Here is a 15,445-nt window from a genome sequence, read left to right as displayed (position 1 = left end):
GACCTACTTCTGCATTACACAGACCTGCGCGCAAACGCAATCGCTTCCTCCGGATGGGAAAGACTGAGGAATTGGTTTAGCGGTGGAAAGAAGCGGAGGATATTAAATGGAGAGGTGGGCGTCTCAATGTTTCATGGCTTCACTTAACCAACCAGGCAGCAGGTGAACCTGCGTCACTATGGGAATTTCGCAGCAGGATGGAGCACTACGCAGGGCATAAGCTAATCTTTAAAGTGATGTGATTCCTCCTCCCCTCCTTTTCAGAATATTTAACAAGATCATGATAATTCCTGGTCTAAAACAGATGATGAAAAATGAGAGGAGAGGGGGAATCAGCTAACATGCACCAGACTCACCTTGAATTTACGTTTTTTAAAAGTTTTAGTCCAATGTTCCTACAGCGCAGGGACACACAGGCAATGTTCATTCTCAAAAAATGGTCGATTTACCCTTTATACAGATTCAAACACAAATAAAACACACAAAAACACTTACCCGAGACTCTCCTTCGCCTCTCCACTCAACGCGGTTGGGAAATAGGTAAAAATACCGCCGCTGCCACTGTGTCAGGAAGGGGTTTCCTAGCTTCAGCATGTAGCCGTGCATAATACAGTCCTTCCCCAGCGCGTAGTCTGCACACACACAGCACAGACACTCGCAATTACATAATGCTCAATTGCTGGACACTCAACGTCATCTTGTAACAGATAGCTGTATTTACTTAATATTGGTATTTTCACATTCATATTCATGAAAATGTTGTGTTCTAGAGAAGAAAGCCACATTTAGAAAGAAATGAAAGTGAATTAATGACAGAATTATATTTTTGGGTCAACTATTCATTTTAACTCTCACTGAGGTTTAACCCATTTGAATTCCTGCTCACAACTCCTGTGCTTGTATCTTAGGTCGTGACGCACGCGATTAATTCAGTGTTTGCTAAATGACATGGGCTCTTTCAGATCTATTTCTGACCATCACACAGACGGTCATGTGATGGGTGCTGTGTCTTTCCCTTGAGGGAAGCACGTGGCACCAGCACTGCTAACAAGTAAGTAGGGTTCAAGCTTGTCCTCGAGGTCGCTGGTGGAACTGACACTGGACCAGTGAAAGATGATTAGCTAACGTCACCTGGGCTTTTAATTCATGCTGGAGAATGTAGCACTACCGTAGCAGAGGCCGTTTTCTTCTCCTGGCACCGCTGTGTGAAATTACTGCTTGTCAATTCCGTATACGGCTTATGATTTAATGCACACTGGAGTTTTCACTAAAAAACAATATTTTGGACCCCCTTAAAACCTGGGTAAATGACCGAGTGCTGCAGACAATGTGACGCCTAGAGTGGCTGTTCATTAAACTTTCATGAAAACACTACCAAACAATCCGCTATAGTTCTCAGAAGTTAGAAAATGAGAGTTTGCTGAATAAGAGCAAACAGGATTTTACAAACAGCATTTTGCAAGCAGCTGTTCTGTGTACATTGCCATGACACAAACGCTAGTCACGGAAATATCAAATATGAAAGTGTATATAAATGATTTTTTATTTTATTTGAATACTTTTTTATTCTATTTTATAAAATTATAAATATAAATTTTTTTAAATTTTTTTTGAAAGAAATTAATACTACTTTTCAGCATTAAATTAATCAAAACTGACAAAAGACATTTATAAATGTTATAAAATATTTCTATTTCAAATAAACGCTGTTCTTTTCATCAAAGAATTATGAAAGAAAAAAAATGCATCATGGTTTCCACAAAAATATTAACCATCACAACTGTTTTCAACACTGACAATAATAAGAACTGTTACTTCAGCATCAAATCATCATATTAGAATGATTTCTGAAGGATCATGTGACACTGAAGACTGGAGTAATGATGCTGAAAATTCAGCTGTGGTCACAGGAATAATTTACATTTTAAAATATATTTAAATAGAAAACAGTTACTTGTAATATTTCACAAAATTACTGTTTTACTGTATTTGTTCAAATAAATTTAGCCTTGGTGAGCTTGAGGAATTTCTTACAAAAACATAAAAAATCTTACCGACCCCAAATATGGAATGATCGTGTATAAATATAATATAAAATAACATTTTAATAATAAGCTATCTTACATTAAGGAAATGAGAATTTGGGGGATAATGCACAGAAATGAATGTCACAATAAAACAAATCCTAAAGTGCAGGCTCACCTTCTTCATGGCCCTGCTGCTTGTTTTTGGCCCGCTTGCGCGCCTCGTTCTTATCTGTGTCGCTGTTGACAGCGTCATACACAGTCTCGGCCACCTCCTGCTGCCAGCGCTCAGAGATCACCAGAGGAAAGTTCTTATAGAGCTCCTGATCACTGTCAAGCAGCTGAGAGAGACACACAAAGATGACAATGACATTCAATTCAGGCAGTCTTAGCGAGAGTAAGTTGCAATGTGGACCAAGCTTTTAGCTGGAAGTCAAACTCTGGCTACAAGGGAGAAATTTAAAAAAGCTTATAGCATAATGGAAAATTCCTGCAGATTTTAAAGCATGAAACCCAAGCTCAAGTGCTCTTAGATTTTATACAGCTCTCTCAGTGCTAGACACAATCTTGGGTACACTTGAAAAAAAGTAGTCCACTGAGCTGAAGCAAAGACATCAGCCTTGAGTACCAAGTGGAATAAGTGAAAAGTTTGGTCCCACGGTGACTGGTTTTACCTTGATTCCCTTGGTGTCCTCCTCGTCGAAGGAGCCGATGTCAAAGGCGTCTGCAGCGTTGACCTCTCCTCTGGGGGGAATGAGGGGTGGGGGGTACTGCAACCAAACAGCAGATACAGAGATTTCATATTACACAAACCATTTGAAAAATTATGGCAGAAATGTGTAAAACAAGCGACTAGTTCATCTTGCAGAATAAATGCTCATTTACATCAGGAACCAATCAGGAGTGTTAAGAAACAGTCATAAAACATATAAAGCGCATTAGTGCCCAACCTCTTTTTCTGCTGCGTTGATTCCAGAAGTACTTTTTACATTCATATAAGCCTTTTTTAAAGCATTATAAGTCATAAAGCAAGCCAACCAGCTATGAGTTGAATCACAACAAACTTTTTTTTTAAAGCAAAAATATTTGAGAATTAGGCAAAAAGACAAAAGGTACAAACGTGTACTTAATGGCTTGAGTGAGTGAAAGAACTACAATTTCATGAAGCATTGTGAATAACGATTAAAAAGGATCCAATTAAAAACGATGGGGAAATATAAAAATATTCATTTAAGTCGTTGATTATATCTATAGAAACAATATGTTTGCAAGTTTATTGCATGATAAACATATACACAAAATTTGAAGTATTTTGATAGCATAGCAAGACTCTATTATGTCATTTGTTGTGCTACATGGGAGTGGGCGTTCCCCGCAAGCTCTTTTGGCACGATTTGCTCACCTCAACTCTACGATTGGTGGAATTTTCTGTATAGCATCATGGGTAATGTAGCTTTTCACCACCAATTCAGTAAAAAATAATGTGAATGGATGGCTACAATAAAAGTGTATACCATCGATTGACAATCTCGTAAAGGTTTATAAGTTTTAGGTGAAAATTAATTTACCAATGGAGAAAATGAATTGAGTTTTTACTTCTGGAACCTGACTGTTGCACTCTATTGGCTCAGAAACCAACTATAACCTTTTATTTAAAAACATATATATTATAGTCCAGAAATCTACAGATTGTGCACACTAATGGGAACACTGCTCACAGGAAGTGACTTGAGGTCTGACAGTAGATGTCTTATAAAAATGTATTGTTGAAGGCTTCACTTTGTGCATTGATGTTGCTATAAAGGGGATGAAATTAGAGTCACAACATCCCGTAGAGGACTTTAGCATGCAAACATACACTGTGTAAGCACTCTAATACACACTCTCCGCGGTGATGCTTGTCTAAATTCTTTCCTTTTAAAGCAGCAGCACTAAAAAGAAAAAAATCTTAGCCTTACTAATCGATTGTTTGATGGCTAGTCAACTATCTGGACTCTAAATTAGATCAGTTAAACATTGCAGTTACACAAAACCATATTCTAACAGACTATACGTTATTCAACAAGGTGTCTTAGGGTTGATCCCGAAAACAGAAGGTCAAAGGTCTCACCTTCTGGAGATAGACCTGCTGCCAATCGATTCCCTTGAAGAACACATGCTCCTTTACCTCTGACGCCCTGCAGTGTGTAAAAGAGATCACATTCAGACAAGTAAAGGCAATTTATTTGTATAGCGCTTTTACAAATAGACACGGTTTCAAAGCAGCTTTACAGAGGTTCACAATGTTAATGTGTATAATATCCTTATATTTTCATGCCTTATAGTTGTATTTAGCAGATTAGAGAAGTGCGATTATATAATTTACATTTTGCGACGATACAAGATATTTTGTGAAAAAAAGAAAGAAAAAAAAGGCTTTGCTATACACTATATATTGCTTTACAGGTAAAGTAGCATGTACTTTATAAACCATCACCACTTCTGACCAGCAGGTGTCAGCAATTCAGAACGAGCTGCAAATAATTCCCAGCATGCTCTTCTGCCTAATTTAAATGCTTTCAGACAGTCGCTCCATCCAGAGGCATCAAACTATTTTTGTATTTTTATTTGAGTAGTCCACTACAAACAAAATACAATTAAATAAATAAAAAACATCAAACGTGACGGCAGTATTTCAGATGTCTAATCTTGAAGATGGAGTGTTTGACTTACCCCTGCCCCAGACACCCCAATCTTTTGGCAACATCTCGCTGTAAGAGTCCTTCCAAAAGGGACTTGAGCTCAGGTGAGAAGGAGTCAGGCAACTCCACATTCTGAGGAAACAGAGGAACAGGAAGTAGCTCATGAGTTAGACTGATGTCAAATTAAACATGACTTTACGCAGTGTTGCCTGGTGTTTGACGATTCAAGTGAGTGAGTGTTTGCTTTTGTTTTATTAGCTTTCCTTATTAGTTACACAGAACATTCATTAGTAAAATGCAAATATGCAGGAACAGCATCCTTTCTACTTGCCATCTAGACCAACAGAGCATTAACAGTACCCAGTGCTTAACAGTATTTAAATATCCTCATAATCATACAAATGAATGTTGAGTACAACCAAAAAACAATTCGCTTACATAACAGGCAGTGTGCCAACTGCACATTCAAATCAAGGTCAACATTCACTAAAGTCATAGTAAATGCAGACGAACAAACGCAAATCAGGCTGTCAGGTACCATCACAGTAACGCTGAACTAGATCTGTTATAGGTTGTTTTTTTTGTTTTGTGGTTTTAGCATGTTTCTATGTAGTTGCTAAATAAACTAGTGTTACAAAGTTTTTATTCATCAAACAAATCCACATAAAAGGACATTTATATGAAATATTTCTTGAGCAGCAAATATTAGAATGTTTCTGAAGGATCATGTGACACTGAAGGCTGGAGTAATGATGCTGAAAATTCAGCTTTACCATCACAGGATAAATGTTAATTTTCAATGTATATTAAAATAGAAAAAAGTTATTTTAAATTGTAATAACGTCTCACATTATTACCGTTTTAGAGGATTTTTGATCAAACAAATGCATCCCAACTTTTGAACAGTAGTCTTTGGTTGGCAACTTTAAACTTCTGCGTCATGATTAAGTTTTCCAGGTCCAATCGTAACTAAATCTGTTGAGAGTATAAAACTGCTTATTTTACAAGTTACCTTCTAAATCCTTGCCTAATGAAATCTGGAGATAATTTTCCCTGGGAGGTTAGCATCCGAAAACAAACCCTGAGTAGCTAAACTATTGTGTCAGGATTGTCAGGAGTCCACTGGAATTTATTTTATTTCATCAGGAAAAACAAAAACAAGATTTACTGCTGGACATTCTAAAAAAACAAGAACATTAAAAAACAGTCTTGGATCAAAATCTTTGTGTCCCAGTTTCCAAATAAAATATGATGATCTTGCCTGTCAGAGGAAAACTGTTTACCCTCTTTAAGTGCGGTATTTAAAGTACACTTTTTCTATTTGTAATTCTTAGTGTGAACATTACTCGCACGATTTATATTACAAAACGTCAAAGTATTAGGGTTGCCCTCGACTAAAGATTTTTCTAGTCGACTAGTAGTCGTTAATTTAAGCGATTGTTGGTTGTCTAATCACATTTATATTAAGCCATAAATCAAAATAATGAGCCTTTAATTGCCTATATACAGGTCCTTCTCAAAAAATTAGCATATTGTGATAAAGTTCATTATTTTCCATATTGTAATGATAAAAATTAAACTTTCATATATTTTAATTCATTGCACACCAACTGAAATATTTCAGGTGTTTTATTGTTTTAATACTGATGATTTTGGCATACAGCTCATGAAAACCCAAAATTCCTGTCTCAAAAAATTAGCATATTTCATCCGACCAATAAAAGAAGTGTTTTAATGCAAAAAAAAAAGAGTCAACCTTCAAATAATTATGTTCAGTTATGCACACAATAGTCAATACTTGGTCGGGAATCCTTTTGCAGAAATGACTGCTTCAATGCGGCGTGGCATGGAGGCAATCAGCCTGTGGCACTGCTGAGGTGTTATGGAGGCCCAGGATGCTTCGATAGCGGCCTTAAGCTCATCCAGAGTGTTGGGTCTTGCGTCTCTCAACTTTCTCTTCACAATATCCCACAGATTCTCTATGGGGTTCAGGTCAGGAGAGTTGGCAGGCCAATTGAGCACAGTAATACCATGGTCATTTACCAGTGGTTTTGGCACTGTGAGCAGGTGCCAGGTCGTGCTGAAAAATGAAATCTTCATCTCCATAAAGCTTTTCAGCAGATGGAAGCATGAAGTGCTCCAAAATCTCCTGATAGCTAGCTGCATTGGCCCTGCCCTTGATAAAACACAGTGCACTAACACCAGCGGCTGACATGGCACCCCAGACCATCACTGACTTTGGGTACTTGACACTGGACTTCAGGCATTTTGGCATTTCCTTCTCCCCAGTCTTCCTCCAGACTCTGGGACCTTGATTTCCGAATGACATGCAAAACTGAGCAACAGTCCAGTGCTGCTTCTCTGTAGCCCAGGTCAGGCGCTTCTCCCGCTGTTTCTGGTTCAAAAGTGGCTTGACCTGGAGAATGCGGCACCTGTAGCCCATTTCCTGCACACGCCTGTGCACGGTGGCTCTGGATGTTTCTACTCCAGACTCAGTCCACTGCTTCCGCAGGTCCCCCAAGGTCTGGAATCGGTCCTTCTCCACAATCTTCCTCAGGGTCCGGTCACCTCTTCTCGTTGTGCAGCGTTTTTTGCCACACTTTTTCCTTCCCACAGACTTCCCACTGAGGTGCCTTGATACAGCACTCTGGGAACAGCCTATTTGTTCAGAAATTTCTTTCTGTGTCTTACCCTCTTGCTTGAAGGTGTCAATGATGGCCTTCTGGACAGCAGTCAGGTCGGCAGTCTTACCCATGATTGCGGTTCTGAGTAATGAAACAGGCTGGGAGTTTTTTAAAGCCTCAGGAATCTTTTGCAGCTGTTTATAATTAATTAGTTGATTCAGATGATTAGGTTAATAGCTCGTTTAGAGACCCTTTTCATGATATGCTAATTTTTTGAGACAGGAATTTTGGGTTTTCATGAGCTGTATGCCAAAATCATCAGTATTAAAACAATAAAAGACCTGAAATATTTCAGTTGGTGTGCAATGAATCTAAAATATATGAAAGTTTAATTTTTATCATTACATTATGGAAAATAATTAATTTTATCACAATATGCTAATTTTTTTGAGAAGGACCTGTATATTACATAGCCTAATCAGCGATAAAAGATACGCATAAAGCTTTTGGCTGCAGAGATTAGGTCACGATGCAGACTCGCCATCTCCCCAGTAGTGGACGCGCCTATATGCACGTGTCATACGGATGACATAATCTGAGAATATTTATCTTCCACTTTAATCTGTTCATTTAAAAGTAGATATTTCAAGTTTTCTATAGATATATTTCTAATGTCTGTGAGGAAAGTATACTCTGAGTTTCAGTTCACTGAGACCAAGACGGCAGAAAGATCATCATGAATGTTTTTATTATTTTACAAAAGCACAACGTTTTGTTGTTATTGTGAGTTAGGAGCCTGTATGTCATGCAGTAAGCGCTTATGCGCTTAAGCTCTTAACACTTATGCGCCTAATAATAGTGCACATTTATCTAGGTTAACATTAGAGCGAGTGGACTTGTAATGTTGCTACTACTTACATGTTTCAAGTGATAAGCCATATTTAAAGTCGGCAAATGATGGGCGAATGTTTGGATTTCTTGCCATTAACGTTCGGTCCATCACAGACTGCGTGATTTCTCCACTTCCTGTGTAGTTTTTTTTTCTGCGACTAACCGACTAATAAAATGTTGGTCGACCAAACCTCTTCTAGTCGACTATTAGGGGGCAGCCCTAGAATAGTGCATAAATATGTGAATTGGGACGCACTTTATGCTTTAAGTTATAATTTCTCATTTGAAATTACCTTCATAAGCAGCGAAATAGAGTCTAACTACCTGATACAGTAATAAGCACAAATACATGCCATACACAAATACTGTGTATTTCGCCAGTATGGCATACTGTGTTGTAACTTTTCTATCAATACTTTTCAATACTGAAAAAAAGTGCCATTTGCACTGAGTTAAGTTTTCGCAATGTATTCTGGGACTGCCTTATCGGTGAAAGCAACATGCAATGATGCTTTTGATTTTAATCAAAGCCAGGCATCTCAGAAGGCAGTTTATTTTTGCCTTGGGAGAATTTACACTTAAGTAGACAGCTCACTTGTGTCTTAGCTTTAAAGGGAAACCACAAAAAGTCCCAAATCAGCATTAACACAAGTGACTTCCTTTCTAGTGACTGTACAACAGTCAAGAGCGTGGCAGCTCGGTGAGAACTAAATTACTGCAATGGTGAGAGGAGGACAGTAAATGCAAAGCGTGGATGCAAATTCCTCTCCATTAGCGTTCCCTTGTTAAACAGTGGGTGTAAAGGCACAGGTGCTCCAGTGATGAAATGTTCGCTCTTCACTTCCACGGAAAGCTGTGGCTCCTTTATCCATCTCCCGTTTCACAGCAATATACATCATTCAGCATTAAGAAGCTCTCCAAAAGACACTTTCCAGTTTGAACTTTATTTATAGGTAACACTTCACTAGAAAAGATCTGTGTGGTCGCTAAGATGTTCTAGGTAACTGCTGGCCTATTTTTTTCTATGGGATTTTTCAGTCCATTTCACCATGCACAATGTAGCAATTTTAAATTAGATCAGTCTCATATATATATGATTATGTGTGAAGGTACATAAAGACAAACAACAGAGAATGGCAAAAATAAAGCTGCGTGTAGTTTCTTACCATGGTAAGGGTCATGCGGTCAATTTCATGTTTGTCTTTGGTCTTGTGCTGCCTGAACGGACTGTGCCTATGAGAACAGAAGAAACAGAGTTCATGTAACCGCACACAAAACTGCTCAGCCTGGAAACGTCAAACAGAGGACACATGTGGTGATTTAGCAGTGACAGGCAGGCGGGAGGGGGGGTTTCCATGAGAGTTCAAAAACCTTTCAATCTCAGTTGTTGACTGAGACACAAGCACATCATTGTCTGACTCATCGTCTTGATGTAAATCAAAAAATGAGACAGATCGGCATCCATCAGATGGATTATTGTTAGTTCTAATTTACTAAAACCTCAAAAAGTAAAAATTAAATGCAAGAAAATGATATGAATTATTTATATAAAATTACAAATAATATTTTTAAATATATACACACACATACATATTAACATTGAACATTAAGTAAGATTTAAAATGCTATAAATTATTTTTATAAAATGTTGCGATCATTTTAAAATGTACATACAGTTATATATATATATATATATATACACACACATACAGTTATATATATATATATATATATATATATATATATATATATATATATATATATATACACACATATTTGCACACCAACTGAAATATTTCAGGTGTTTTATTGTTTTAATACTGATGATTTTGGCATACAGCTCATGAAAACCCAAAATGCCTGTCTCAAAAAATTAGCATATGATGAAAAGGGTCTCTAAACAAGCTATTAACCTAATCATCTGAATCAACTAATTAACTCTAAACACCTACAAAAGATTCTTGAGGCTTTTAAAAACTCCCAGCCTGTTTCATTACTCAAAACCGCAATCATGGGTAAGACTGGCGACCTGACTGCTGTCCAGAAGGCCATCATTGACACCCTCAAGCAAGAGGGTAAGACACAGAAAGAAATTTCTGAACAAATAGGCTGTTCCCAGAGTGCTGTATCAAGGCACCTCAGTGGGAAGTCTGTGGGAAGGGAAAAGTGTGGCAAAAAACGCTGCACAACGAGAAGAGGTGACCGGACCCTGAGGAAGATTGTGGAGAAGGACCGATTCCAGACCTTGGGGGACCTGCGGAAGCAGTGGACTGAGTCTGGAGTAGAAACATCCAGAGCCACCGTGCACAGGCGTGTGCAGGAAATGGGCTACAGGTGCCGCATTCCCCAGGTCAAGCCACTTTTGAACCAGAAACAGCGGCAGAAGCGCCTGACCTGGGCTACAGAGAAGCAGCACTGGACTGTTGCTCAGTTTTGCATGTCATTCGGAAATCAAGGTGCCAGAGTCTGGAGGAAGACTGGGGAGAAGGAAATGCCAAAATGCCTGAAGTCCAGTGTCAAGTACCCACAGTCAGTGATGGTCTGGGGTGCCATGTCAGCTGCTGGTGTTGGTCCACTGTGTTTTATCAAGGGCAGCAATGCAGCTAGCTATCAGGAGATTTTGGAGCACTTCATGCTTCCATCTGCTGAAAAGCTTTATGGAGATGAAGATTTCATTTTTCAGCACGACCTGGCACCTGCTCACAGTGCCAAAACCACTGGTAAATGGTTTACTGACCATGGTATTACTGTGCTCAATTGGCCTGCCAACTCTCCTGACCTGAACCCCATAGAGAATCTGTGGGATATTGTGAAGAGAAAGTTGAGAGACGCAAGACCCAACACTCTGGATGAGCTTAAGGCCGCTATCGAAGCATCCTGGGCCTCCATAACACCTCAGCAGTGCCACAGGCTGATGGCCTCCATGCCACGCCGCATTGAAGCAGCCATTTCTGCAAAAGGATTCCCGACCAAGTATTGACTATTGGGTGCATAACTGAACATAATTATTTGAAGGTTGACTTTTTTTTTTTGTATTAAAAACACTTCTTTTATTGGTCGGATGAAATATGCTAATTTTTTGAGACAGGAATTTTGGGTTTTCATGAGCTGTATGCCAAAATCATCAGTATTAAAACAATAAAACACCTGAAATATTTCAGTTGGTGTGCAATGAATCTAAAATATATGAAAGTTTAATTTTTATCATTACATTATGGAAAATAATGAACTTTATCACAATATGCTTATTCTTTGAGAAGGACCTGTATGTGTGTGTGTGTGTGTATATATTTTAAAATTATTATTTGTAATTATATATAAATAATTCATTATCATTTTATACACATACATACACACACGTTTTATATATACAATTATTAATATGGAGTGTAAATTTTAAATGTATAGAAAGCTTTCCATGCCTGTTCTGACCTGCTTTCATTCTGCTTTGAAGTGTGTGTGTGACACACCTCAATGGAAAGACATGCACCAGACTCCGCCCCCCATTACATCTTCCTCTCACCCCCCCACTCTCTACCTAGCAACCGTTTCAGTGGTCTCCACCTCCCCCGCCCCTCTTTCTGCCTTTTTTCTCTATGATGTCTGCTCCTGACCTCCTGCTTCCAAACCCCTGACATTTAAACCTTACACTCCACATCAAACAGGTGAGAAACACAGACAGAGATTAAAAGAGAGAGAGAGAGAGAGAGAGAGAGAGAGAGAGAGACAGATAAAGAATTCATGAGCGGGCCGCTGCAGAGGGCGGTCTTACCCTCGCAAGAGTTTGAACAGCATGCAGCCCAGAGAGAACCAGTCGGCGCTGCTGTCGTACGCTGTTCCTTTCTGCAGAACCTCAGGTGCCATGTAGCCATGGGTACCTCTGCAAACACAGCAATTAATGCACATTAAAATCAAACCGTACACACCCCCCAGGCTGAGCACACTGACTGTAAACATAACAAAGCTCATTCTTATACATAACAAACAGTCAAAAGAACTGTTACATTAGTCCACTCAACCAAAAACTAATTTTGTTATGCATTTTCATTTTGTTTTCCATCCTCTCTCTGACCCTTTGAATTGAGCATAATGTTTTTGCTACTGTGCCTTTAAGATTGTACCATCTATATTAAAATGAGCACATTTGTTGAATAACTGCTTTTTTTATTGAAAGGAGCATTAAATTAGTGCTGACATGTAAACATTGGAGGTAAATATGTACAATTGTCACGGCTATGGCATCATATCCACAAGAACTTCGTTTCAGCTTTGTAAACATCAGAGTTTGTCTGCTTATTGCACCAACACTACCATTCAAAAGTTTGGGGTAGTGATTTATTTAAAAAAACAAAACAAATTTTGTTCAGCAATGACACTTTAAATTGATCAAAAATGTGACAGAAAGCTTTTGTGACATTATAAATGTCTCTTTGATTTAACCCTCTACGCACACCTTGGCAATAGAATCACCATTGGCTAGTAAATTTCGTCAGACTGATATACTATTTATTTATATGAATATATATATATATATGCTAATCAAGCACTATTTAATGATAGAACTTCAGTAATTAGAACTAAAACTTGGTAACCATGTATGCATATTTGTCATTTTAACTGAACTTAGGACTGGTGGTGGTGCTTAAGATATTGTTGGTCATTCAGTTACTGTAAAAAATAGATTAGAGTAATAGATAATATAAAATATTATTAAAAGATAATACTTTTAATACTTTTGATACTACTACTAGAATAACAATATACAACACACTAATGATGAGCTGCTGGGTTCATGAATGTTAAACACGTTGTCTGCGATCCCTCTAAATTATTTGCTGAAATCAAAACTGGGATGAGCACTAGCCAATGAGATTACCATTTGCACATTATTTCCACCCACTACTGGAGAAACCGGCATATCTTCAGCTTGTTCTTAAAAGCTGAATAATTCCAAATTAATTATTGGATTACAAAATAAAATGATTAATTTGAGGAATAACACTGAAACATACAGTATAGTATGTGGCCGCAAACACCACATGCATGTATAACATGATTGCTTATATGTAATTTATTGGTTAAAGTATTTGTATACTTGCACAAAGAAAAAACAGATTATATTGGTTTAAGATTTTATAACTGGCCGCAAAAAGCTCCAATACGCTCAAACATAAGTATGAGACAACGAAGAGCTTGTGTCAACTCGGAGAAACATTGTCAGAGAACAGACGCAATCACACTTCCCCCAAATAAGATACACTTTTATTTTACACTAATAAAAGATGTGGGTTTGATCCCTTGAGAAGAGGAACTTACACGCTGGCGTGTGGTTTCTTCTTGGAGAAATCGCAGGCCAGGCCCAGGTCAGAGATGCGAACGTGTCCATGTTCATCTAAGAGGATATTTGCAGGCTGTGGGGAGGAGTTTAGGACAGTCAAAAAAAATATTTTAAGAGCCTGATAAAGAACAGACTGTCTTTTTGTGAGCAACACCTACAAAATTACTGGGCATTACTGTTATTCAATGGAGTACATTTAATGAAAATAAAAAAAAACAGCAATAGTGTAACTTTTTGTCAAAGTGCAAAGCCAAAAGTTTCCAGCAAAAAACCATGACCATGTACATAACGGAAAGCGTGCGCAATAGGGCTGGGTTAAAAATATTGATTTCTCGATTTGAACTGATTCCCATTTTGAAGAACCAATATCGATTCTTAAATCCCAAGAAATATCTTTCAGCCTATGCTGTTTTCAGTTGATGAATGAACAAAGCTTTGTAGCGAGCCTCCCATCCAATAAATCCCAATAAGCTTTCTGCTTTGTTACTTCTGTAAAGTCTCAGCGTTTCTAATTCTGTCAATTTTTTTACGAAATTCATACAATTAACACTGTGTTGGAGCTCTTTAATGTAGAGCAACAGATCGCTTTAGTGCCTCAGTGAAGCAAAGTGGCAACGCGGAGCACATGTGACCTGGTCGTCTCTTCCGCTTTACTAGTTACAGTGCATTCACATGGGGCGTCTGCGTTACCGCTTCTCGTTTACTTTGACTGGATGACGTCATGTGTTGCCGAACTGAATTGTGGGTTCCGTCGCGCTGCGTCACTGCCGTTGCTCAACTGCCGTTGAAAAATGTTCAGCTTTTCAAGCGTCAACGCAGGTGTCAGCCAATCAGATCGCCTACGCAAATACCCTAGTGCTGATGCTAACCAATCGCATTCATGCAACACTGGAAAAGTAATGTGATTGGCTGTTGCTACTATGACGGTCGAGTCGAAATAAACATGAAAAACAAAGCAAAACAAAAAAACAATATTAAAATAAAAATAATAATTTTATACACATATATATATATATATATATATATACATATATATATTTTTTTTTGGACCATTCCACCATTGAATGTCACACAATCACAGCCAATGAGAACATATTTGATCTTTAATCAATTTTGACCAATGAGATTTCCTATGAGCCATATATTAGCATTAAACTACTGATGTTATAAAAAGATTTGCATGACGATTATTAAAAAATTATCTTCCACATACAATATTTATCAGCATACAGGTTTGGAATGATATGACTGCGAGTAAACAATAACGAATTTCATTTTTGGGTGAACTATCCCTATAATAGACATTTCGCACTGGAAATCTTCCCATGCATTATGGTTCTCAGGAATGTTGCTCAGAGGTATAAGCAAGCAAACGTGATCTATTTCATGCTGAGTTTTTCTTTGACACAAAACAGCAGTGATACTGCTGAAAAACAGGAAAAAAAACAGGATTGCTCGCTCACAGAATGCACCCCGCTCGCATGTGCAGTCTCCCGTTTCAGGAGCTTGTCAGGGAAGATCCTGCATATCCTCAGCAATCTGGCAATCACGTAGCCCAAACATCTCACATAAAATTGCATAATTCACAACGATTGCATAACTATGCTCTGCTGCTTCCACATGGAGGGTCGACAAATGACATGATATTAGCGGTCATCGCAAAGGCAGACTAAACTACGTTTGGGACTGTAGGTTAAGCTCGACTCGCTCCGTCATATGACGTACTTTTCCGTTTAAAGACAATAAACAGCGCTGCCAAGAGAGACAGCTCAGCCAAACTTAATAAAAAATAACCTCAGACGACGACGCAGAACAGATTCAAGCTTACGTTACAAAATATACAAACTCGAACGGAACATTTAATTTTCCCCTTTTTAGCGGGAATAG

At 38.2% G+C, this 15,445-nt stretch overlaps 2 protein-coding genes across 3 annotated transcripts in view; one reads left to right on the top strand and one right to left on the bottom strand.

Moving 5' to 3' along the window:
- The window catches only part of septin5b (septin 5b), a 297,634-nt gene that overhangs the window by 163,403 nt on the left and 118,786 nt on the right, over positions 1-15,445 (top strand). The window lies entirely within an intron of this gene.
- grk3 (G protein-coupled receptor kinase 3) overlaps positions 1-15,445 on the bottom strand; it is a 76,001-nt gene that overhangs the window by 9,021 nt on the left and 51,535 nt on the right. Inside the window, exons 12-20 of one of the 2 annotated variants that reach the window (XM_077243599.1) lie at positions 13,537-13,631; positions 11,993-12,100; positions 9,387-9,453; positions 4,737-4,837; positions 4,135-4,201; positions 2,699-2,794; positions 2,203-2,365; positions 496-632; positions 333-395 (exon numbers count right to left, since the gene is read on the bottom strand). In XM_077243599.1, the coding sequence (XP_077099714.1) occupies positions 333-395; positions 496-632; positions 2,203-2,365; positions 2,699-2,794; positions 4,135-4,201; positions 4,737-4,837; positions 9,387-9,453; positions 11,993-12,100; positions 13,537-13,631 (897 nt within the window). Of the gene's footprint in view, positions 1-332; positions 396-495; positions 633-2,202; positions 2,366-2,698; positions 2,795-4,134; positions 4,202-4,736; positions 4,838-9,386; positions 9,454-11,992; positions 12,101-13,536; positions 13,632-15,445 lie in introns of those variants that run through there. The other variant, XM_077243598.1, reaches the window with a different exon arrangement.

This window comes from Siphateles boraxobius, unplaced genomic scaffold, assembly GCF_051911475.1.
Source record: "Siphateles boraxobius isolate OS27281-9 unplaced genomic scaffold, OSU_SipBor_1 25, whole genome shotgun sequence".
Classification (NCBI taxonomy): Eukaryota; Metazoa; Chordata; class Actinopteri; order Cypriniformes; family Leuciscidae; genus Siphateles; species Siphateles boraxobius.
The sequence above is the reverse complement of the archived record's forward strand: the minus strand, read 5'-3'. Positions and strand labels throughout refer to the sequence as shown.